Source organism: Sminthopsis crassicaudata, chromosome 1, assembly GCF_048593235.1.
Source record: "Sminthopsis crassicaudata isolate SCR6 chromosome 1, ASM4859323v1, whole genome shotgun sequence".
Lineage (NCBI taxonomy): Eukaryota > Metazoa > Chordata > Mammalia > Dasyuromorphia > Dasyuridae > Sminthopsis > Sminthopsis crassicaudata.
Window position 1 is genome coordinate 328994281 of NC_133617.1, and position 26285 is coordinate 329020565.

General features: G+C 34.6%; 1 protein-coding gene across 2 annotated transcripts in view; it reads right to left on the reverse strand.

Moving 5' to 3' along the window:
- The window catches only part of TRIO (trio Rho guanine nucleotide exchange factor), a 274467-nt gene that overhangs the window by 215405 nt on the left and 32777 nt on the right, over nt 1-26285 (reverse strand). For both annotated transcript variants that reach the window (XM_074279114.1, XM_074279115.1), the window contains exon 6: nt 6774-6896. In XM_074279114.1, coding sequence (XP_074135215.1) covers nt 6774-6896 — 123 coding nt within the window. The remainder of the gene's footprint in view (nt 1-6773; nt 6897-26285) is intronic.

Here is a 26285-nt window from a genome sequence, read left to right on the forward strand (position 1 = left end):
GTAATTCAAAGAGAAATGTTTACCCAGAAGGGGGAAGGTGACAAGGAAAGGATAGACAGGTAGTAGAGTTGAGATCTGAACTCAGGTCTTATTGATTCCAAATTTTTCCTCCTCTCTTACCCTCATTTTAATGACCGGTCTCCATCTGTGGACTAAAAAACAAAGACTTCAAAAAACTTCAACACAAGAAGAGGTCAGAAGGAGTTTCTTTTCAATAGGTACTTGATATGGCCTTTGCCCAGATTGAACTCTGGGCTTGAAACATTACTTCTCCTCAATTCTGACCTCTTAAAAGGGTTAGACCCCTTCTTAGAATAACCAGAACATTATTACTTACATAAAGCCCTTTCCTGGCTCTACCATCCCAAACTGGCTATTACTACTTTTCCTTGATGAAATTACTTTGCATTTCTTCTGCATCTATTTATGTAATATTTATATAAATTTATAAATATATATATATATATATATATATATATATATATATATATATATATATAAATACATGATGCTTTCATTTTTGTCTTTATAACTTTTATAACCTCAGCACTAACTAGCCCATAGCTTGGTTCATAGACACTTAAAAACTGCTTGTAGATTGATACAATATTTTGGGAATATAGAGACTTCTGACAACTACCTCCCTTCACTGCTTTCTTCATCCCTCTAAGAAATTACTTTAAATCCCCTATCTCCATAAATAGTTTTAGGTTGGGATTGTTTATGTTATTGGTAATAACAATACCATAAAATATTATAATCTCTTGTATACTTCTGAAGTGTGACATTTCCACTCAAGAAGTAAATGTGGGGGTAGCTATTTGGTGTAGTGGAGAGAGCACCAGCTCTAAAGTCAGGAAGACCTGAATTCAAATCTGATCTCAGACACTTAATACTTCCTAGGTGACCCTGGGCAAGTCACTTAACCCAATTGCCTCAGCAAAAAATAAAAAAATAAAAAAATAAAAAAAATAAATGTGTAGGGAGCATTTGTTATTATGTACTACGATTTTTGCTTTAAACATGAAAATGTTTGAACAATGCTTTACTGGAGCCCACAGGTATCCCTGGTTTCTCAAAGGCTGTCAGTGAAATGCCAGCTAGCAGGCTGTTCATTCCAAGCTGAACAATCTTACTTGCCAAGCAGGAGATTGATGTGTTATCTGAAGTTCATGGAGGTATATCCCCAAAAGGTTGCCATGACACCCCAACCAAGGAAATAGTCAACTCAAACATGAAAGGAGGAGCACTATTTCAATCAGTAGTGTAAGCCACTAATTTAAAGACCTACAGGTATGAAATTTATGTCTGCAGGTGTGAAATCACGGCTGCTGTGGATATGTGCAGATAAGAGCAGAAATGAGTTGTCTCAGAATGATTCTGTAAAGAGCAGGATTAAAATATGGCCAGTTTCCAAGGACTCTGCATTGCCTCTCAATTACTTGTTGTATAATCTAATCCTTTAATTTCTAGTCTCAAATCCTGTTGATAAGGCATGAGAGTTTATCCAGTTACTTTTTATGAGGTACTAAATCAAGCTGTCTAGACCAGTAAACTCAGCTGCAAAATACATAGGAAGAAAAGACTACAGGCCACATCCCCTATAGAATTCCCTTTGCACAGGAGAAAAATAAACAGACAAACAAACCAAAATATGTGCTGCAGCTGCAGATGATATCTCAAGTCCAGTTAAAATAAAAATGAATGAATTACAGAGAAACACAGGTAAAATGGCAACCAAGACTCAGCATAACCTCTGTCATGATCTCTGTTATTTAAGTATAAATACCTCAGCAAAACAAATCACAAAAACATTGCACTAACAAAGTATATTGATTTTTGCATTAAAGTCAAAGAAAGTGCTATTATCACAAAACAAAGAAAAGTGCCATCCCTCTGGGATGGTACCAATTTATCTTGTTTGTACACAGTGGTTTGCATGTAGTCTTCCTACTTTGACCTGAGTTCAAATTTGACCTGGGACATTTACTTGTTATCTTTCTTTGCCTCAGATTTCTCAACTGTAAAATAAGAACAAGAACAGCACTTGCCTCAAAAGTTTATCGTGAGGATCAAATGAGATAACTGTAAAGCACTTCACACAGTGCCTTGCACATAGTAGGCACTACATAAATGTTTATAAGAAATGTGAGCTCCTTGAGAGTGTGAATTATTTTTTGCCCCTCTGTATTTTCAGTGCTCAGCACAGAATGGGTGTTTAAAAAATGCTTGCTAAATTTAAGACAACTCTGAGTTACTACTATACACCTCTCAGATTGGTTAAGATGACAGGAAAAGATAATGATAAATGTTGGAGGGATGTGGGAAAACTGGGATATTAGTACACTGGAGCACTAGTACTGAATATTAGTACATTAGTAGTAATGGAATACAGTGTACATTAGCACACTGTATACACTGTGTACACAGTTAGTACACAGGACAACAGTGGAGTTGTGAAGTGATCCAACCCTTCTGGAAAACAATTTGGAAGTATACCCAAGGAGCTATCAAAATGTGCATCTCTTTGTGTTCCAAATCACTACTGATCAGAGAAATGCAAATTAAGACCACTCTGAGATACCACTACACACCTGTCAGATTGGCTAAGATGACAGGAACAAATAATGATAAATGTTGGAGGGGATGTGGGGAAATTGGGACACTAATACATTTCTGGTGGAGTTGCGAAAGAATCCAGCCATTCTGGAGAGCAATCTGGAATTATGCCCAAAAAGTTATCAAACTGTGCATACCCTTTGACCCAGCAGCGCTACTACTGGGATTATATCCCAAAGAAATACTAAAGAGCGGAAAGAGACATATATGTGCCAAAATGTTTGTGGCAGCTCTTTTTGTTGTAGCTAGAAACTGGAAGATGAATGGATGTCCATCGGTTGGAGAATGGTTGGGTAAATTGTGGTATATGAAGGTTATGGAATATTATTGCTCTGTAAGAAATGACCAGCAGGAGGAATACAGAGAGGCCTGGAGAGACTTAAATCAATTGATGCTGAGTGAAATGAGCAGAACCAGAAGATCACTGTACACTTCAACAACAATACTGTATGAGGATGTATTCTGATGGAAGTGGAAATCTTCAACATAAAGAAGATCCAACTCACTTCCAGTTGATCAATGATGGACAGAGGTAGCTACACCCAGAGAAGAAACACTGGGAAGTGAATGTAAATTGTTAGCACTAATATCTGTCTGCCCAGGTTGCATGTACCTTCGGATTCTAATGTTTATTGTGCAACAAGAAAATGATATTCACACACATGTATTGTACCTAGACTATATTGTAACACATGTAAAATGTATGGGATTGCCTGTCATCGGGGGGAGGGAATAGAGGGAGGGGGGTAATTTGGAAAAATGAATACAAGGGATAATATTTAAAAAATATATATATATATATATATATATATATATATATATAAAATAAAAAAAAATTTTTTTAAAAATGTGCATCTCTTTGATCTAGCAGTGTCTCTACTGGGTCTGTATCACAAAGAGATCATTAAAAAGGGAAACGGACCCACATGTGCAAAAATATTTGTAGCAGCCCTTTTTGTAGTGGCAAAGAACTAGAAACTGAGTGGATGTCCATGAACTAATGCTAAATGAAGTGAGTAGAACCAATATAACATCATACACATCAATAGCAAGATTACACAACAATCAATTCTGATGGATGTGCTTCTTTTCAATAATGAAATGATTCAGAACAGTTGCAATGGTCTTGGCATGGAGAGAGCCATCTGTATCCAGAAAGAAGACTGTGGGGTGAGTGTAGATCACAACATAATATTTTCACCTTTTTAATTGTTGTTTGCTTGCTCTTTTTTTCTTTCTCATTTTCCCCCTTTTTGATCTGATTTTTCTTGTGCAGCATGATAAATATGGAAATGTATATAGAAGAATTGCACATGTTTAACATATACTGTATTACTTTCTGTTTAGGGGAAGGGGTGGGAGAAAAGGAGGGGAAAATTTTTTAAACACAAGATTTTGCAAGAATGAATGTTGTAATTTATCTTTGCATGTATTTGAAAATAAAAAGCTATTATTTTTAAAAAGCTTGCTAATTGATTTTAATGTCTGAATCTGGTATGTTGAAAAGACGTACTAATTTCTAATGCTGGCATATTTTATTTTTGATTTCAAATATGAGCATTTACCTAGTGGGGTGGAGATGAGGAAGAATAATGATGAACAGATGTAGCAATAGGGATCTGTAGGAACCCCTTGCAACAGGACACAAGTCTTCCTTGATGAGGCACCAGGCTACAGAAAGCAAAAAAGGATAAATCTCACCTGCTTAAGCCTGGAATCCAAATTCTTGGGTCTGTAAGTCTAGACTACAATGTCTGTTTCTGCCTTGTCTGATATTTGAAGAGAATCAGATTCAAACTAGACTGTTTCTTAGTTTTTCCATAATAGTTCAAAATACACTAGAAGTCTAAGAATTAATTACTAGAACTCTTCCTTCTCTCTCTCAGATCTTTGAAGCTGGCCCAGGAGATAAGATAACCAGAGTATGTGTGTCCACTGTTGAGGATTATTTCAGTCTAAGCCCCCCAGACCTTAGAGCCTCCTCTGGGTGCTAGAACAGAAGCTGCTCCATGATCAACCAGCTTCATCCTAAGAATGCTTTGGTCACAGGACATCTATCATCCACTCAGCATGCCCATATCTAACTACTGACTGAGGCTTTCTACTGCAGATCTAATCAGTCCATACAACGGAAGTTTCTGTGTTTCTCTTGCATAAGCTCTTCTATCTTAGCAGAGAGAAGTGGTAGCAGAGTCAGGTAAAAAAGAATCTTGGACTTAAAATTAGAAGACATCTGGGCTCAAATCCTGACTGATTCTTACTAGATGTGCAACCACAGGCAAGTCACTTAGCCTCTGTAAAGCTCAGTTTCACTCTATAAAAAGAGGAAGCAATAATACTCCCTAAACAGTTCCTTACAAAATTGTTATGAGTCAAATGAGATTTTTTTTTTATTTTTTTTTTGGTAAAGCACTGGGCCTGCAGTCAAAAAACCTGAGTTTAAGTCTAATTTCACACAATTCCTAGCTGTGTGACTTTGGGCATGTAATGTTGCTGCTGTTTGCCTCAGTTTCCTCAACAGTAAAATTGGGATTATAAATGTACCTGCCTCCTAGAGTCATTGTAAGAATCAAGTTGCATAATATTTGTAAAATGCTTAGCCCAATGAGACATTCATTAAAGCTCTTTTTGGATACATATAATATATACATACATATACACATATATACACACATATACACACACACACATTTATACACACACACACACACACACACACACACACACACACACACACACACACACACACACACACATAAAGTAGTTTTTTTTCCTTAGGAAGAAAGCTTAGATGTTTTCAGGAAGTAGAATGTGGATATAAGGATAATTCCTTTGTAAATTAAAGAATATTATCTAGAATAGGACTATTATGCAATCTCCCTACTAGAGGCCTTGCTCCTGCCATTTGGGGCTTCATTACTTTGGAAGCCACAGACTGAATAATTTTAAGTGCTGATTTCCTGCGTCTTGAAGAACTTGAACCTATGCTGTATAAAGATGTTGACTTGTTGACTAGAATTGCACATATTTTTGTCCATCATAATTCTCTGTTTTTTGTCTCTTTCTTTGGAGAGGAAGAGGCGAACATGATTTCATTGGTGTATCCCGTTCCCTTTTGAGGAAACTCCTTATGTCAACACAGAGCTGCAATTGTTCTGCAATTCAGAGTTATCTGGGGGTCATAAGAAATTCAATGACTTGCCCAGGATCACAAAAACAATTATGTATCAGGAGCAAAACCTGAACCCCAGGCTCCTTTTATGGAAGCTAGCTTCTCTAGCTACCATACCAGTTTTTAATGGATGCTCCCCAATATATTAATGTATTTAGCTAAGCATGGATTGCTTGCTAATCATAGGAACTTAGGTCCAGAGCTGGAAGGGACCTCATAGGTTCCAGGAACTAATGGAACGTTAAGTTCTAAAGGATTCTTCTATAATTCAACTTCCCTTTTCTTTAATCTAGCTCTAAAATCAGTGTTTTGGTAAATCATTTGACACCAGGGATGAGAATTCTGGTTGCCTGTCCGGTGGCAGGACTGATGTAGCTAAAGGATAACAAATGGAAAACATTTTAAAAGCAGCTACCTTCCTGTGGCTTCTTCCTCGATCATGTCAATAAAGATACTTGTAAACTGAAGGTTTGGCACAATTCAAACATCATAGGCTCAAAAGATGGTGTTCTTCAAATGATTAAAGAAAGTTGTGAAAAGTTAACTAGAAATGTGGTCTCCTAAAGTATACCTGGCTGAACCATACCAGTAAACAAGCAGACCACCAATAATGCTATGTTTTGTTTTGTTTTTGTTTTTTCAGATATTATGCTTTGCAAAAGAGCTAACTAACTAATCTATTTCCTAACTCTAAGGAAGTAACTTACAGCAAGGATTGAATCATTCTTTGTATTTGTAGCCCCAGCTCTTAGAACAGTGCCAGATACACAGTAGGCAATTAAATGTTTATTGATTGATGAAAATTAAAGGAAATCCTTATCAGAAATCATCTTACAATGTACAGTGGTAAGGCTTCAGATATATGTTTAAGCATCACTTTAAGTTGAGATATTAACGATAATGTCAAGATACTAATTTATAAAAACAAAAGAAAACCAAAGAGGACTGCTAGTAAAAGCAGAGGCAGTAAAAATTGACTTACCTGTGCTACCTCCTCAAAATCTTCATGACGTTTCTGCAATGCTCTGGCCCTGTGGAGAGATTTGCCTACACCAGTATGCTTGCTTAAAAATGCTTCTCCATGGTTTTCAATCCAGTCCAACACCTAGAATGGAATACAAAAGCATGACACTATGTAAACAAGAGCTCTCTTAATGCTTCCAAATGTTGGTCAGTAAATATTAAATTCTGCCATGGAAAAAACTATGATAACAAGACCCAATTTTGAATAGAAATTCAAGACTGGTGATGACAATGGTACACAATGGGCTTTATAGTCAAATCTTACGTCAGCTTTTCCATTATAGGACTTTAATCAAATCTTACATTAAATGTCACACCAAAAGTAGAAATTTAATTGTTTAGATATTAGATATTACACGAACTAAATAGCTGAGAAGACTCAGTTAACATTGAACTTTGTAAAATAATTTATAGCTTTGAAAATGAAAATTAACACTCAACTTGTGCATCAACCAGGTAACTTCTGATGTACATTAAGAAAATACAAGTTTATTAACTACATCATAAGAAAACAAAGAAATAAACCTAAAAGATGGTTTAGACTCTCCTTTTTATTTAACCAACAATACATTTCAAAAACTGAAGGTTTTCAGCTACAATTACATAACTGAATTATTTTATTTTCTCTTCTTTAAACACCACTGTGTAAATAAGATTAGTCAAAACAAAGAAGTTAAATTGTTTAATGAGCAGCCATTCTCACTTATCACTACAACACAATGGCTCTCCTTCACCTAAAAAATCATGGATAATTAACTATACTTAAAAATAATGCTTTTATTATAATAATTACATACACCTTCTGACTCTTTTCTTCTAAATGTGATGAATATGGATTGAAAGCATATAACGTCATGTAAATCCCTAAATTAAAAAGGAAGAGTTTTTTATTCCAATAATTAAATCATAATTTTAACAAAATTGCCAATAATTGAAAAATATGATACTTAATAAGTCTGAATAAACTGGCACTATAATTCTGACCATCTTTTGTATTATAGTAAAACTACAAGAATCAACAGTCATCATGAAAAACTGGATTGAGTATCTTGCAGATCAAAATGATTCTTTTACAAAATTTTTAAAAATAGTGACCATAGAACTAAGACTATATCTTATGGGACTGACAGCAGCATAAGGATAGAAGATCTCCTTATACTTTGTTAACTGAAAAAAAGAGATCTCTCTGTTCTGTACTGTTGGAGCTAATTGAGTGACAATTAGGCCTCTGGAGAGAAAGAGGAAGCAACTGATGGAGGCTATCTCCATAACATTCTGAACTTTCCCCATGCAAACCAGAGCCAATGTAATTAACGAGCAGGCAGCTATGGGACTATTCTTCAGACATTAGGTAACTCTTATGCATTTAGTTTTTCTCTAAAGTAAATGTCACATATAATACATTTGTGATGCTTTAGAAATCTCTGAAATTACTGTCAACATGTCTTGTCTTGTTGGATAAGCAGAAACAGAAAAGAGGCCAGGTTCTAAAGCCCCAATCTTGATATTCTAATTTCTAGGTTGTTCTCTTCAGGACCTCTAACTTTGGGCCAACTTAGGCTTTAGGGAAATAGGGAAAGTAGGGAAATAAACCTATGAACATAAAGGTATTCTGCTTTATACCTGAAGCTGGCTATTCAACAATAGCCATTTTTCAAGGCACCTGAAATCAGAAAATAATTTAATAAATATTCCCATCTTTTCACCTCATCCTGCTGGTTTTTCCTCTATATTTCTTGAATCTATCTTTTACTTTCCGTTCTTATTGCCACCACTTTAGATGACATCCTCACTACTTCAAATCTGGACCACTGCCACAACCTTTTGGCTGGCCTACTTGTCTTATTGTCAGATTAGTATTTCAAAAACACTGCCCTCCATCATGTCACTTGCCCATTCAAAACTTCCAATGTTTCCTCATTACTTAACATGGGAAAGTAACGCGATGCGAGCTGGCATTCAAAGCCCTCTCCATCTGACTCCATTCAACCTGATACCCCAACACTAAGCTTCTGCTGAAGCCAGGCCAGCCTACTCATTGTTTTTCCCAGACTGATTATCTCCTGATTCATTCAGCTAAATTCATTCTACAAGCCAAACTCAAACCTGACGCTGACAGACTTTGTTAATGTATTCTCCTTGCCTGAAATGCCTTCTACCTTGTATATACTTATCAATATCCTCCCCATCTTTCAGGAAGCCCCCTCTCCATTTCCTTTCAATCACTACAGCCTGAGCTCATAAAGTACCCATTACTTATACCGTTCATTTTAGTACTTGTAAAAAAAAAAAAAAAGGCCGAGATCTCCCATAGCATCCATCCTATCATCATGCTCTATCTCTGGCTACTAGACCCAGATGGCTCTGGTGGAGAATGTGAGACCAGTAACTTTGCATAGCCCTCCCTCCCTCCCTTAAATCTTTTTTTTTTTTTTTTTTTTTTCCTAAGGCAATTGGGGTTAAGTGACTTGCATAGGGTCACACAGCTAGGAAATGTCTGAGGCCAGATTGGAACTCAGGTCCTCTTGACTTCAGGGTTGGTACTCTATCCACTGCATCACCTAGCTGCCCCTTCTCCCTTAAATCAATCTAAAACATTTACGAGTCATGGCCTTATCTTCCTGATGTCAGGGCCTTCAAGGGCGAAGGACAAACAACACTACCATTTAAGAACTTAACTATATATACTCCTGAAGGTTAAGGACAAAGTCTTGAAGAACAACACCTATGTCTAGTACAGAAGTCACCAAAGGGCAAAAGAAAACAGCAGTTAGGGTTAGGAAAGAAACCAGAATGTTTTCCTATCCCTGGAGCCACAATTTTAATAAGGTAAGGAGAGTAATAAAACACACACACACACACACACACACACACACACACACAACCCTTTAATTGATTTTCTCAGAAAAAATAATTACGAGAATTATTGTAATTCACAAGGTCATATGATACAATCAAAACCAAATGAAATTTTTTTGATTATTCGCTGTTTCTGAATACTTAATAAAAAGACAAGTATGTGGCACTTTAAATAGAGTTCTGAGCCTGAAATCACAAAGACCTGAATTCAAATAAGACCTGAGACACTTACTAGTTCTGTGACTCTATGAGCACTACTTGATGCTGTATACCTTAGTTTCTCCAATTATAAAATAGTAATAATAGTACTATCTATTTACCAGGGTTACTGTGAGGTTCAAATGCAATTAATATTGTCCTAGTATAGTACCTGGAAAGCAGTAGGCACTTAATAATTTCCTGTTCTCTATTTCCTTGCTTAGACCATTGTTTTTCATCATTAAAATAACCTTAATATGATTCAGGCCAGTTTCAATGATATTGTGATGAAGAGAGCCATGTGCACCCAGAGAGAGGACTGTAGAAATTGACAACATAGCTTTTTCACTTTTTTTGTTTGCTTGCATTTTGTTTTCTTTCTCATTTTTTTTCCTTTTTGATCTGATTTTTCTTGGCAGTATGATAATTGGGGAAATATGTATAGAAGTATTGCACATATTTAATATATATTGGATTACTTGCCATATAGGGAAGGGAATGGAGAGAAGGAAGGGAGAAAAAAATTTGGAACACAAGATTTTACAAGAGTGAATGTTGAAAAATATCTATTTATTTATTTTGAAAAGAAAAAGCTTAAAAAACGACCTTAATGAAATGTACTTAACCCTAGCAACTGAAAAGTCTATTATCCAAATTGTGTAACAGGATATAAGCATATCACAGCATAAAATGTGTTAAGAGTGTCAATCAAGAAAGGTTCTTGTTGAACTCCAGCTAATCCCTGCCTTGAGAAAACATTTTAATTCTGAGGAAAATGGCAAAAAAACTCCACTGGGGTGAATCTGGTCTGGGAAATTATTGATTATTCTTGCTCTGAGGCTCCCTTATGATGCCAGACTTGGGCATCAGAAGACCTAGATTCCAGTCTCACTTTTGACATTTACTGAGTGATCACAACCAAATTATTTAATTTCTCTAAACTTCAGTTTTCTACAAACGAGTATCATAATAATTGGTACTGCATATTTTACAGGGTTTGTTAGGAGACGCAAATGAAATAATATGTCGTGTTTTACAAATTGAAAAGCACTATGTATAATATTTCAAATAAAGTCCTACTACTAGTTCAGCCCTGTAGTTTTTAGTAACTTATTTCTCCAAACAAGTTAAGTGAATCTCATCTCTTATGGCTCTCTAATGGAGAACTCTGGATTGAGATCAAACACAGGTTCTTTCTTGAAGAAAAAGAAGAGCCATCATCATCTTCCTTCTTCTTCTTCTTTTTTTAATTAAAGCTTTTTACTTACAAAACATATGCATGGGTAATTTTTCAACACTGACCCTTGCAAAGACTTCTGTTCCAAATTATCCCCTCCTTCCCCTTAGACCCTTCCTAGATATCAGGTAGTCCAATACATGGTAAATGTTAAAATATGTCAAATCCTATATATATATATATATATATATATATATATATATATACACACACATATTTATACAGTTTTCTTTCTGCACAAGAAAAAAAACTGGGAAAGAAAACAAAATGCAAGAAAACAAGAACAAAAAGAATGAGAATGCTATGTTGTGGTCCACACTCAGTTCCCACAGTCCTCTCCCAGGGTGTAGATGGTTCTCTTTATCATTAAACAAATGGAAGTGGTTTGAATCATCTCACTGTTGAAGAGAGCCACGTTCATCAGAACTGATCGTTATATGATCCAGTTCTGTTCATTTCACTCAGCATCAGTTCACGTAAGTCTCTCCAGGACTCTCTGAAATCATCCTGCTGGTCATTTCTTACAGAACAATAATACTCCATCACATTCATAAACCATAACTTATTCAGCCATTCCCCAATTGATGGACATCCCACTCAGTTAATACAGTTTCCTTCTAAGGCTATTCAGGCTTATTACCTTGTCGGACTCCAGACCTTCAAACCTGACCTAGTCCTGGAATGACCATCAGACTGCTATGTCACTTTCCAGGCTAAGCCTCGACTTGATACTGAAAGGTGACTGAGGGAATGCTGTATGATCAAATTCAGTGAGTTTGTTATCTTCCCTGTTAAAATTTTTTATTATTCATGACAGTTGAATTTGCACTTATGTCTCATCTTTTCTCATCTGAGTAAGCTGCAGAGAGGAACTATATATCTGACTTCCTAGGTTCACAGAAAGGAGTATCTCCCTCTTAAATGCACATGGGTCCTATCATTAAAGCTGATTGTTAAGTGGCTGTTCATTTAGAGCTAAGCATTTTTTCTAGAAGTTTTAAGGAAACATGCCCTTGGCTGGGGCTGCTATATTAGTCACCTGACTTAAAGGCACATATAACAAGCACTTAAATTGTTTATGTGACTGAAAATCCTTTGAAGACACATTACAAAACTTGGGCATCACTCATTCCAAAAGAAATGTCTCAATGACAACTTCAAGATCTCTTAACCTCCAAGTCTGGATTTAATGGAATGGGCATAAAGCCAATACCAGGAGAAAGAAAACTATCAAATATTTTAAGCCTGAAAGGAATGTAAAGAGATGCATAAATAAAAGCTAGGTTACATTCAACTTTTAAAATTTGACAGAAAGGCCACAGAATCCATTTCATTCTTCTTAGTTACAACACATTCTGTCTACCCTACATTTCTTATATATCTGGTTTTTTTCTAACAAAAAAAAAGGGAGTAAGTCATTAGCAAAATGGGCAGTTAAGTGACTCAGTGGATACATTTTAGAGCTTGGGGTTACAAAGACGAGTTTAAATCCAGTCACAGACAATAATTATATAATACTGGACAAATCACTTAACCTGTATCTTGCCTCAATTTCCTCATCTATAAAATAGAGATAATAATAGCACCTGCCTCTAAGAGGTGTTGAAATGATCAAAAGAGATACTCTTTGGATAGCCCAGTATCTACACATTGTAGGTTCTATCTAAAGGTTAGCTATTATTATAGTTATCACAAGCAAAATAAAATACAGATAAATAATAAATCCTAGAACATATATTACATAAGACCAGTTTTGAAAATGAAAAAAATTAGGAAAGATAACAAATCAAGGAAGATCAGATGATGATTTTTTTTAATGGCCAAATTTTTTTTAAATAAAGTTGTTTTTAAAGTTTTAAATAAAGTTAGGGCAGTTAAATGGCACAATGAATAGAGCACCAGCAAAGAAGTCAGGAGGACCTGAGTTCAAATGCAGCCTTAGACATATAATACTTTCTAGCTGTGTGACCCTGATCAAGTCACTTAACCTCAAATGTCTTAGCCAAAAAAAAAAAATTTTTTTAAATAAAGTTTCAGTGATGTAATAGAAAAAGTCAGCTATTGATCAGTTTTATTTTTTTTCAACTCCTACTCCATTGCCTGATATCATTCCTGGCCCCCACAAAAAAAGAAATGCTAAGTGCTAATAAATTTCCCATAAAGGCAAGAAGAATTCAATCAAACAGCCATCAAAGACAAAAGAAATTCAGTCCATCAACAAAGGCCTACTATGTGCCAAGCACTGCAAAAAGAAATGGTAAAGTGCTAGTAAATTTCCAACATGACAAGAGGGATTAAATCAAGTAGCAATAATTAGATCTCCAACCATGACAAAGGAAATTAAATCCATCAACAAGGGCCTACTGTGTGCCAAACAACAAATACATTTTTTTAAAAAGAACACTGAAATGTCATACAGTGATCTAAAATAATTAAAGACAGTCATATAATCAGAGTTGATATTCAACAACAAAGTCTCCCTGGGGATGCTCTGTATTTGGCAGTTTGTAATAGACTTCGCAGCTTTCCAAAGAATTCCTCATCAACAGTTGTAACTTAAATCTGTCCAAATAACATTTTAAAGAAATGCTTGCTAAATTTTTCAAGCCAAAACATTTGCAGAACAAGAGGTTTTATTCATCAAAGCCCAGGGCTCGGCTGGCTAACCACAGGCATTTCCCAATCTAACTCTTTCCCCCAAGCCAACCCAACTGGAGCCAGTAGCACTGCTGCTTATCTGGACGCCCGGTGACCCTCCTTAACAAAAGCACTCACATCCCAACTGCTGCTCTCCTCACAGTCTCACCAGCCTGGCCGCTCTCGCCAGGGGCAGAAGAACGAGTGGAGCAGCCTATATTCTTTCAGGGTGCTAGCAGTCCCAATGCTGACTCCTTTTCCTGTTCAGATCAAGCAGCAGGATGTGATGTGATTTAGGTTCCTCTGTTTCAGTGCCCTCTCATGGACGAAATGGCACGTTCGGAGTAAAGAGTTCAGGCTCTTGTCAGGAGAGCTGTTGCAGGGATTTTAGGCCTTTCCCTCCACCACAATGATACATAGAATCCAATCGCAAAATCCTAGAGTTAAGGTTAGAAATGACCTTTGATATCTTCTAGTCCAGCCCCCATTAAAGTGAAGCCAGAGGAAGTTAAATGATTTTTACAAGGGGAGAGGACTAATAAGAGCTGACTTAGAATTTGAATGTTGGTCCTCTGATTCCAAATTCAACAGCCTTTCTACTGTTCATTCAGCTTGAAAGCCTGTGGTTTAGCAGTCCACTGCCTGAGAAACATCAAAAGCTTATAATATCTCACCAGCAATGTTAGGGAATTAATTTTCCTTTAAAAACTTATACTACAACAATATACAATTTGTTTGGGTTGGAAATCTTTTCTAAATCAAGTAACATAAATTAACCTTTTCTTGATGACAGCAGCACCACTGTAAAACATTGTTTCTATAATAAATAGCCTCAAACAGCTTATGATATTAAAAAATATTTTGTGTACTTATGGTTTTTTTTTCCCCTCCCCATTCCCTCAATGTTTAGAAAATGTTATTTGCTGTTATCTAGGTTACCTACTTTTTTTGGCTCACCCTGATTCCAAATCTTGTCCCCACATATGTTTTCCTAGTTTTTTTCTGTTCATATTCTATAATGGGCTGAGGAAATCAAGCAGGTTAGAAATGAATGTGTCAAAAAGAAAAATAGACTCCAAATGAAGGCCTGAAGGGATATGTTTATGAGGGCTATTTCACAGGTTTTATTTGCTTATTAATTCAATTATTTGTTAAATTATCAAGGTCAATAGCATCAACAAATATTTATTACACAACTTCTATGTACAAAAGATACCAAAATATGAACATGTGATGCCTCAAGAAATAGCTAACTGGTATCAAATAAAATACATCATGTATATTCTTTATTAACCAATCCCCAAAGATCTTGTGACAAAACGAATAAAAATTTTTTTCCCAAAATTATTACATCATCTCTTAGTTTGTCACTTTTCAAGATCTGGAACTAAAAACAATCACTGCACACATGGGAAGTTAGTGGCATTTGATAGAAAACAAATATAACATTTTCAGCATCCTTTTATTTATAGGCAATAATTAACAAAAAATAATTCAACTCCCATGAAGAGTTTATAAGAGAAGGAATAATGATGATGATGATGATAACATAATAATAATAATAAGCTAGCATTTATATAATACTTAAATTCATTTAATCTTCACAACAACCCCATAAAGCAGGTGCGATTATTATCCTCATTTTAAAGTAAGTGGACACAAATGAGGTTATATGAACTTCTTAGGGTCACAGAGCTAATGATATCTGAAACAAGATTCAAATTCAGGACCTCCTGACTTGAAGTTCATATTCTATCCATTATGTCAATTAGCTACCTAAGGGATGAAGATACAGATGATTTTTGATGTGTTAATGGAGACAGTATGAACACAAATGAGATCAGAGATACATTCCAGTGTAGAAGAAACAAGTCAAAACATAAAATATTTTAACAGATGTATTGGCATTTTAAATGGACAATGCAATGTATGAATAAAAGTAGCTAGGGGTAGGAGAGAGACTTTATATTTCACATTTAATAGCAGACAAGATAAAATGAATTTTCAAAGAATAGACACTTTTGATTTTAAAAAAAGAACATTAAATGAAAAGAAATAAAAATAAACACTTAATAAACATTTTTGACACTGAATTTGATTTTTTTTTAAATACAACATCAAATCTTTTTTCCTGTTGCAAAATACTGACTTCCTTTGTGCTCCACCCCGAATTCTTTATAAAGCCAAAATTAACATATTTTTATTTGTTTTGGTTACTTCCTTGTTGAAGTCCTGTTGGCTTGGATAATTTAAATTATCAATGATGTCATGTATTGAATTATTTTAACTTTAAAATGTTTTATTTTCTATAAAATGTTTTTGGAAAATCCTGTTAAAATTCTGGGTAAAACATTTAATATCTATGATTTTTTAAGTTTATCAAATAAAAGCTATTTTAGATTATGTAAAAAGAGATCAAGCAATCTGACAGCATCACTTTCAACTCACTGAATATAAATTGGTGAACATTTCATTATGAAAATTTCATTTCCTCAGTATCTTCATGTATCCTTTTAAATAATATGTAGGAAAATTTATTTCTTATATCACAAAAAGGTACATGGCATATGTTAAAAAAAAAAAACAATGAATTAGAATAGCTATATTTAAAGTACAAAAGCAAAGGAGGATGAGTGAAAATACTAATAAAAGTAAAGAAAAATATCTAACTAACTAAATAAATAAATAAATGCTTCTAAATTACAAATTGCAAGCATGTCTCCAGGGAAGTAATATGTGAATACCCCTCTACTCCATTTACTCCCACTTTTTGGAATAGTTAGGTGATCTTTGGGTGTAAAACATTGCATATCTTCTAAGTCTTTTAAAAATATATATTGCTCAGTTTTATTGATTATATTATCGCTTCCTCCTCTTTTTTTCATTTAAAAATTCCTTGCTTTATGCTACTCTGAAAGGATTAAGAGGGATGTTATATGGGAAAATTTAGATTTAAGAAAAAAAACATGTTAATAAAATTTATTTTTAAAATAGTTAATAACTTAAACTTAGAAATTGTTTATAATATACTACATAATTCATTGGAAAATACAATTTTGACTTCTTTATGAAGTGATTTGTAAGTAATTCAGAAATATAGAATAAAATTTTTTCAGGAAATGCACTTTTATTTCTACAAATAAAAACAATGTGGGGAAAAATGACAAGTGCTTCTAAAAAAAAAAAAATTATTTCCCAGTGGCTGGCTCTGGGTAACAATCAGTATTATTTCATTATGAATTCGGAAAAAAAAAAAAAGAAAATCACAGAATGAGCTTATATTTTGTTTTTCACAGTTGACATACAAAAATTTAACCTATTAGTGTCCCAAAAAACAATTTTAAGATTAAAACTGTACTCAGGTTTTTGGTCTGCCCTATAATATAGCCAGTATACATACATCCACATATCCCTTATATATAGATACATATATATGTATGTTTATCTATGTGTATGTATGTACACACATATCCAGTTTCTGACAGATAGCCTATGCATTTGTTTTCTGCTATATGATGAAACACTTTATTTCAAATAGAAGTGGCCCATTTAGTCATGTTCTTCTATTTCTAAGAGAGGCCAGGCTAAGCAAATCTACGTCATCCATCTTCTCATGGTCCCCAATAAATTGGACACAGAAGGAAAAAAAAATAGCTGACTAGAATAGGGGACTGGGGTTCTAGATTACTGATGAGCTTCTTTCCTACAAGGATCCTGGGAACTCTGCCAGAGCAATTACACCAATGGCCTTCTCTTTTCTTCCTTTTTATCCTTTCTCTAGGTATCTATCACTAACCTTAATTCTTTTTTTCCAGTACTACGAAGATGGACAAGTCTAACTGGTTTTATGCCCTAGGTTTAAATCAGACTACCTGTATGACTAGTTAATCCATTTTCTTGGGTCTAAATTCCATCATGTGTAAAATGATGGGCTTGGAATAGATGGCTTGAGATGCTTTCCAATGCTAGATACAGTATTCTATGAACTATAACCCTTCTACTGCCATCTTGATAAATATTACATAAATCTTAGTTCTCTTTCCCAAGAAACACAAATTGTTATTTACTATTCCTTGAATGGCTCAAAATTTATAGAGTTTAAATGATATCTACAAAAATAGCATCATAGAAAAAGCCCTGGATTGAGATGGAAGAAATCTATTCCAGCTCTTAGTCATCTGTTGTTTGGATGCCTTTGCAAGAGTATCTTAATCTTAAAGGACTCAGTTTCCTCATCTAAATAGGTATTGGTGTTAGGCTGACCAAACCTATAAATATTGATTCAAAGAGCTCTGAAGGTTTAAATACTCAGGGGATAAAAAAGGCTTGTTCAAGGAAGTTTTAGAGAAAAGTAGATAAAATCAAGGTTAATTTCATAACTAAATTAATTTATCAATAATAAGCTTTTTGATATATACACATTTTTACATGTAATATTTTAAAACAAATATTTAGGATAATTTTGGGGGACACATGATTAGAATTCAAATTTCCTTATGGAATCCTTAATCACATTATACTCAGAACATGATTTAGGAAACAGTTTATTAGATAATCACTGAAATCCTTTCAGTTAAAAATTTCTAGAATATAATGACATATACTATAATTTAAAAATACAGTAGCAGACATTTAGTCTAGCCATGCATGACTTTTTCCTATAAACTTAATTTAAGGATGCTCAATAGTGTTAATATAGGAGCCTTCTCAAAGCCATTGTTTCACTGTTATCCTCTATATTGGGACCTATAAGCTCTTCATTTTTTTATCCAATTTACTTTAAAATCAGAATTCAATATATTTCAAAAGAAACATCCAATCCATGGAGGACCTTAAAGTAGATGGAATGAGATACCCTCAAAGATAGAAAGGTTAATACTTAGTTGAACCTGGGGAATGAAGAAAAATATTCAATAAAAAACAAGTTTAAAAGAACAATAGCAAGAGTATGAGACAGGAAAGAAACATTCTATGTTTCAAGCACTATTTCTGCATGACCAACATAGGAATATTTTAAGTGGTAGGCTTTCTTTGCTCCATGATTATTTTCTTACCTATATGTAAATGAGAGGGGAAAATGGAGGAACATAAAGAGGTTAAATTTAAGAGGGTAGTCTGTCAAGTTCCAGATCTATTTCCCATTTTTTTAACTATAAAAGATCATTCTCTCTTTAGCATGTGAACTATTAAGAGTCCTGTAATTAACAAATAATCCTTTATTGTTACTAAGAGCATTTATGTTTTACTTTAGTACTTACATTAATACTTAGTATTTACATTCTTAATAAATTAGAATTCTTAAGCCACATAGAGTTTTTAGGGAAAGCAGTATGATGTGGTGAAAAGGTAATTAGAGTAAGTCAGGAGACCTTTATTCAAGAGCTAATTCTGCTACTATGTGGCTGTATGAAGATTCTCATCATCAGGTTAGGTTCCCAATTCACAGATAAACACTGCCTATTCCAGTGCCCCTCCAGAGCAAAATAAGGAAATCCTAAAAGAAAGCACTTGAATATCAAGAGAAACGATCAAAATTTATATCAAATTTATGGCCAAGACCTGAACTAAATGGACTTTTACCTAGCTGAAGGATATTTAATCATTCTGATGAGCACACCTATTTAAACTCATCTTTAGAGAAGTAATTGGAAATAAGTTGAGATCACGATCACTTGCAAGGTTCTGAAGAAAAATAGCAGAGTTAGTAAATACCGATTGAAACTTCACCACTGATACAATGCTTCTTAAAGGTTTCTGGGAAATTACTTCTTTTGACACATCAGGATAGCTGTTATTGAAGCTAGAAGCAGAACTGCCAAGAATGTTCACCTCTCTTTCTTTACTGTGCCCTCCTTTTGGCCCTGATTGTTCAAAACCTTTCACTTATAGATTACATTTAAAGCTGGGCTTTATGACTCAGAATATTCTTTAACAATACTTTCTATCCCATCCCTCTCCAATTTTTCCCCCCTCTCAGTAAAGCAGTTCATAGTTGGATGTTTAACAATTATCTGAAGGTGGTCCAGCACTTTATTAAAGTAGTTCTCACCAAAGGATTAATGATTGATTAGCCAATTATCAACTGATAAACCCTGGGAATGTTGAGCCTATTTGCATTTTAAAAGAGAGCTGGTAAAGCAAAAAGAATCTGAAACGAGTGGGATGCACATGTAAATTTGAGCATCCCTACCTTCCCACACTCTCTTTTAGCACAAATAGCAAGAGAACAGGAGTTGAGAAATCTGGCAGTGCACTTTAGAAAGGTTGTCTGGCCCTGGATCAAGCAGAAGATTTTAAACCGAGGGTTTGTGAACTTTAAAGAGTTTTGACACCTATTTCAATATAATTGGCCTCCTTTGTAATTCTAAGTATTTTATTTCTCCTATTTAAAAATATTACTCTGAGAGGGGGAGTGTCTATAATTTTCACTAAACTCCCAAAAAGGCCCATGATATTTAAAAAACAACAGAAAACAACAACAACAACAACAAAAACAAAAACAAAAACAAACAAACAAAAAAAAACAACTTAAGAATCCTAGCTCTAGAGGATGTCAAAAAAAATGGTAAGGAATTGAGAAGGATGGTTCAATGGGAATGGTGATTGCTACAATATTTCTGAGCTTTCCCACATCTTTATTCATATATACAGCTGCTTGACAAGTCAGGTACTGTAGAGAACCAGCTCACTTAATGAAAGCTGGAGCTCTGGATTGTATCCAGTATGCAGCAGTCCACAAACTTATTTGAGTTATCTTAGTGTAGGTCTTTTGTGGCACAGAGGTGAACATGGGTTCTAAAAGGCTATATCAATAGAACACAAGAAAGATTCTACTGTGCTGAAAGGAGCATTCTCACTGCTTTCTGCGTGCCTGCCTAGTTAAGTACAGAATTCTCTTTGGCCACCAATGTAGCACAGAAAAATATAAAATGGTCTTCAATCTAGTGTGGCCTCTTCTCCTTCCAGAAACAACAATGTCAAGTGATATAAAAGGGGGCAAATTGTGCTATTACAATGATACTAGACAGTCTTAGAAATGTTAGATAGCTGCTTATATTACAAATGTGGAATTCCTGTTCAGGGACCATTGGATATATATACTAGTGAAGGAACTGAATCATATAAATCTTAAGATTCTATAAATAAAGTAGGAAAACAAAAGGAAGTGGTAGAGAAATAGAAGTAGAGGACACAGGTTCTCCTGGGAGAGACAAATAAGTGAGTTGGTAGCAATGGTTTTATAATGTGTCCAAAGGCAACAAGAAACATTTCATGAGACATTTAGCTATTTCATATTATAGAGCTCATGTTAAGCATTTACAAAAATAGCCCCATGAAAATAATTGTAGATTATGAGTCAACATCAGTTGCAGAAGATGAATTGGCAAAGACTATAAAGATCTAAATAAGGCCCTCTAAATTAATAAGTATATAGTATATGTTAATCCTCATTGACCTGAAAGCAAAGGTCAGCATGGCACCTCCAGCCATGGCATAAATTGCCTCAATACCTGAAACAATGAAGACCCAAATATGTTCCTAATGTCTTAAGAGATATGGAGATTTGCATAGAAGTTAACATTTAGATCCCCAACTTTTCCTTGAAAAAGTTCAATCGTTATATTAAAAAAAAAAAAAAATATATATATATATATATATATATATATATATATATATATATATATATATATTCATTCGTTGATTTTGAATGATTCTAACCATGAAATGTCATAGTCAACAAAAAAAGTTTCATATTATCCTAAGGAAAACAGAGGGATACATTCTGGGCATAAATAGCTTGTAACACCTTACTGATATATATATAAAAGAAGTAAGATAAGGAATGTAGAAGAAATGGCTGGAATGTGATCAGTATCAATTGAAAGGAATTTTTATACTAAAAGGACATATCAATTTAACTTATTAATATTAAATTAATTACCTATTAAACAGCTAACATGTTTGAAACATTGAACAAATGACAGCCTCTGGCTTCAAGTATCTTGCATTATTAATACTATTATTTTTATTAACCTGGGATTTCATTACAAATTGTCAGAAAATCCCAGTGAAAAAATTCCCTTTGCCTAGGCCAAACAACACCTATTGTTCAATTTATAGTTTTAAGAGCTCCTGGTGCACTGAGCAGTCTGAAATTACATTAAACTCAGGTCTTCCTAACTCAAATGGCTGGAGGCAGGATATAAAATGTATAAAAATTAACAAAATGCAAAGAAGAATGTGAGAGGGCCAAAGAGATCCCAAGTATTTTAAAAATAAAGAAAAACAAATCCTTTTTAACTGAAGCCCTCCTGTCACACTAATAAAAGAGGGTTCAAGATTTGAGCCTTAAAACAGAGAAAAATACGTAGAAATACATTCCAAAAAGACAGGAGGTGAGAGAGTTCATGATAAATAAGGGATATAGTTGATAGTTAAGCTTCATTAAAAGAATACCATATGAAAGGGAATATTGTAAAAATTAGGCTGGAAAAGTTCACTGAAGGCAGATGGCAGAGGGTCTTAAAGTCCAGGAAAATGACATTTATCCTACAACAATAAGTTACATTTATATAGTGTTTAAGATTTAGAAGATGCCCCATAAAGATGTGAAACAGGTAAATCTAGATAATATCATTCCCATTTACCAGAGGAAAAATATTGTGACTCTTGAGAGCCTGTCAATTTCTAGAAGTCATAAAGGAAAAAAATCAGGTTTGAAACTGAGTCTTGACTCCACATATTACATCTTTCCCCTTATATCAACATTGACTTACAACAGTGGTTTCCAAAATGAAATCCTAAACTTCTGGAGATTGTGGAATGATCCCAAAGAGTACAAGATTAATCTATTATAGGAGAGGATGATGAGCTACATTCCCCCTTCCTAGAAATACCCAATTGTAGCACTTTGTATTCACCAATTATCCTCCTCACACTCCCCAATCCACATTTCTCCACCAACCTCTGTTTCCCTTTCTGCTCTAGATTAGGACCTTCAGGATGGCTGGGACCTCCAGGATGATTGAGCATCCTGTTGAGAAAATGTAGCCTCCTTCTCAAATGTATCCGTTCCCCAGATGATTTTGTGGTTTCCCTTCTGAACTCTGGTCAGTGGCTGGTGAAAGAATCCCTTTATCTTTTTTTTTATTTTCCCCAATCTTCATTTGGACAGACTGAGTCATACAGGTCAAACTGGCAATTAAGAGGCCACCAATAACCTTAAAGGGACAATTTTCAATACAGTTGTATGTACATAAAAGAAATTGTAAAAGTAAGATATAAGTGGATACAGTACCCTTCATTCCACCTCCAACCAACTTTTCAAGTATATTGTCCCTAACATCTCCAATCTCCTCTCCAATCTTCAACTTAATTAGATTCTGTTCCTATTATCTACAAGCAAATGCTCAAATGTTTTTCATGTTACCAAAAAACTCAAAAAACAAAAAACCCTTCATTAAAACTTACCATTATCTTTAATCAGTCAACTGTCTGGCATTTCTCCTCCCTTTCTTAGCCAAACTCCTAGTAAAAACTAACAACACTATTTCCACTTCCTCTCCTCTCACTCACTTCTCATTGCTTTGCAATCTATTTTCTGACTTCCTTACTCAACTGAAACTGCTCTCTCCAAAGTAATAATAATCTCATGACTTCCAAATCTATTGGCCTTTTTTCAATTCCCATCTTTCTTAATTTCTCAGAGGGCTTCAACATTTAACAACCTTCTCCTGGATACTCCCTCATGAAACTGCTCCCTCTTGGTTTTCCCCTAATTGACTGTTACTTAATAAACTCCTTTACCAGACCTTCCTCCATATAATAACCTCTGACTGCGGACATCCTCAAGTGTCTTTCTTGGGACTTTTTCTCTATATATACTTTCACTGGGTGATTTCACCAGATTCCATTGGCTAAATTATCATTTCAATGCAGATATAATTTCCAGGTCTATATGTATTTCAGCCCTCCTTTCTCATTTCAGCTCCATTCCGACATAGATAACTTCCTAATTAATATTTCAGATTGGATGTCTGAAGAGCATCTTGATCAAGATATCTAAAAACTTTCCCCAAAATGTATTCCTATTCATAACTTCCCTATTTTTATTGATAGAACCATCATATTTCTAGTTACTACAGTTCAAAGTCTCAGTGCCATCCCTGATTCCTCACTTTCACTCATTCCTCCTATCTATTCAACTGTCAAATATTGTCTTTTCTGCCTCTGCAACTTCTGGCTTTTCTGTCCCTTTTGCCTCTAGACACAGCTACTCCACTATTTCAGACCTTCATAATCTTTTAGCTGGACTACTATAAGAGCCTACTCGTTGATATCCTTGCCTCAGATCTCTCCATTCTCTGATCCATCCTTCACTCAGCTGTCTTAAGTGATTTCCCTAAAGCACAAATATGATCATGTCATCCTTCTACACAATGAAATTTGTTGATCTTTTTTACCTCTAGAATCAAATACAAACTCTTCCTCTCAGCATTTAAACTCTTTGCAACCTAACTTCAACTACCTTTTGACATTTATCAAAAATCACTCCCTTCAGGCACTCTATCTTCACCAAATTGGTCATCTTACTGCTCTTCCTGCATGACACTCCATCTCCTGCCTCATGCTTTGGTAGGACTGTCCTGGAAATTTACTTTGTCTCTACCTCTGTTATACATGAAAAGTTTGAGAGACATAGTTTCTGGGTAATCATTTTTATTAATTATGCTTACAGATAATTAATAAAAGGAATCAATGGCAATCTTGAATACCAAAGACCCCTCACAGAACTCACTCAGTATCTCTCTGCTTTTGGAAAAGTGGGTATTCCTGAGAGTGGAAATCAAACCTGTATTAGTTAACAATTTATGAGAGAATGAATATTATAATGAAAGGCTAGGGAACATGACTCTGATCATAGTCTTCAACAAAGACATTTTTCTATATCCCTATCACCTCAATCAGGAAAGTCTAGACAAAAGAGGGAATCTACTTCTACTCCAACCTGTCCATGGGCCAAAATCTACCAATTCACCTAAACTAAAATTTCTTTACCTTTTGATCAGATCTAAATTTACCCAACTGGGTGTATCTTATCCAATATTTCATCTCATTGTTAGCTTTGCATTTCAAAGACTGTCTAAATAGCCTAGAAAGGTTGATTTCTAAATGAGGAAAAGGGGACAAAAATCTTAGTCCTAATTCAATAATTGGCAATTGACAAAAGAGAGAAATAATCATCTCTCTTACCTCTAACTTCTTAGAATCTTTAGGTTTCTTAAAAGTAAGTTAATCTCATCTTCTACATAGTTTTGTCAAGCTCTTTAGCTGACAGTATTTTACCATCACAAAATGTTATCTCTCTCACACACACACTTCTATTATTTATTATTAAAACTGTTTTTGCTAATAGCCTCTAAGACTTGAGAGAGAGAGAGAGAGAGAGAGAGAGAGAGAGAGAGAGAGAGAGAGAGAGAGAGAAAAGAAAGTGCAGACTATTCTTTGTCAAAGATTAGCAATGTGGCACAAAATGGCTGTGAAATCCTTTTTAAATCACTTAGATTTCTCAGTGCTCCAAAAAATTCCCTAAGATCATAAGCTGAGAGAATGATGTTGACTTTAATTGACAGAGAGGGTTTCTTCTGGCTAATGAAATCAGAGTCCCAGTCCATCAGTGAAGGGGAAAAAACCTATAGGATGATAGTTGGAGACAGGAGAGAAATTAAGGGAAGGTGTTTTTTAAGGTTAAAGGGATACTTTGAATGCTTATAGGCAGAGTAAAAAGAACCAGGAGAGAAAAAGGAGATGAAAATGAGAAAGAAAGGTGATTGTCAACAGGCCAAAGTCTGTAAAGGGATGGGAAAAGATGAGAACAAAGACAAATGGGGCAAACATACTTTCTAGGATGGAATGAAAATACTAATTTTCTTGAATGTTTGAACTGACAGGATCCTTCTAATATTTCAGCTACAAACTGTCATCCTATTTCAATAATCATTCCAAAAATAAATTCTGTGTCTTATAAGAGACTTAAAATCTTATGACTCACTGCAAGACATTAGAAAATTTAATATCAAGGAAATACGATAGAAAAAAAAATTATTTCATAGTCACATTCTTAGGTATATTGGAGATGATAATATTTTCTTTCATTTTTCTTTTTGCCTTTTTTTTTTTTTTGTAAAACAGCCTTTACAAACCATATGAGTTTTACTATTATTTTTTATTAATAATTATTATTCTGCTATCATTTAGTTTTTATTATCTAGCCTTAGTGTCATATCCTAATGAGCTTCCTTGAACAATTAAATGTATTAAAAAGGCAATTATTAAGAGCTGGCTATACACTAGGCAGGCAGCTAAGTGATGTGGTGGATGGAATGTTGGGCCTGGAGTCAAGAAGATGCATCTTCTTTGGTTCAAATATGGCCTTAAGACACTTAATCACAAACTATTTGACCTTGGCAAGTCACTAAAGCCAAGAAATGGCAAAGCACTCCAGAATCTTTGCCAAGAAAACCCCCAAATGGCATCATG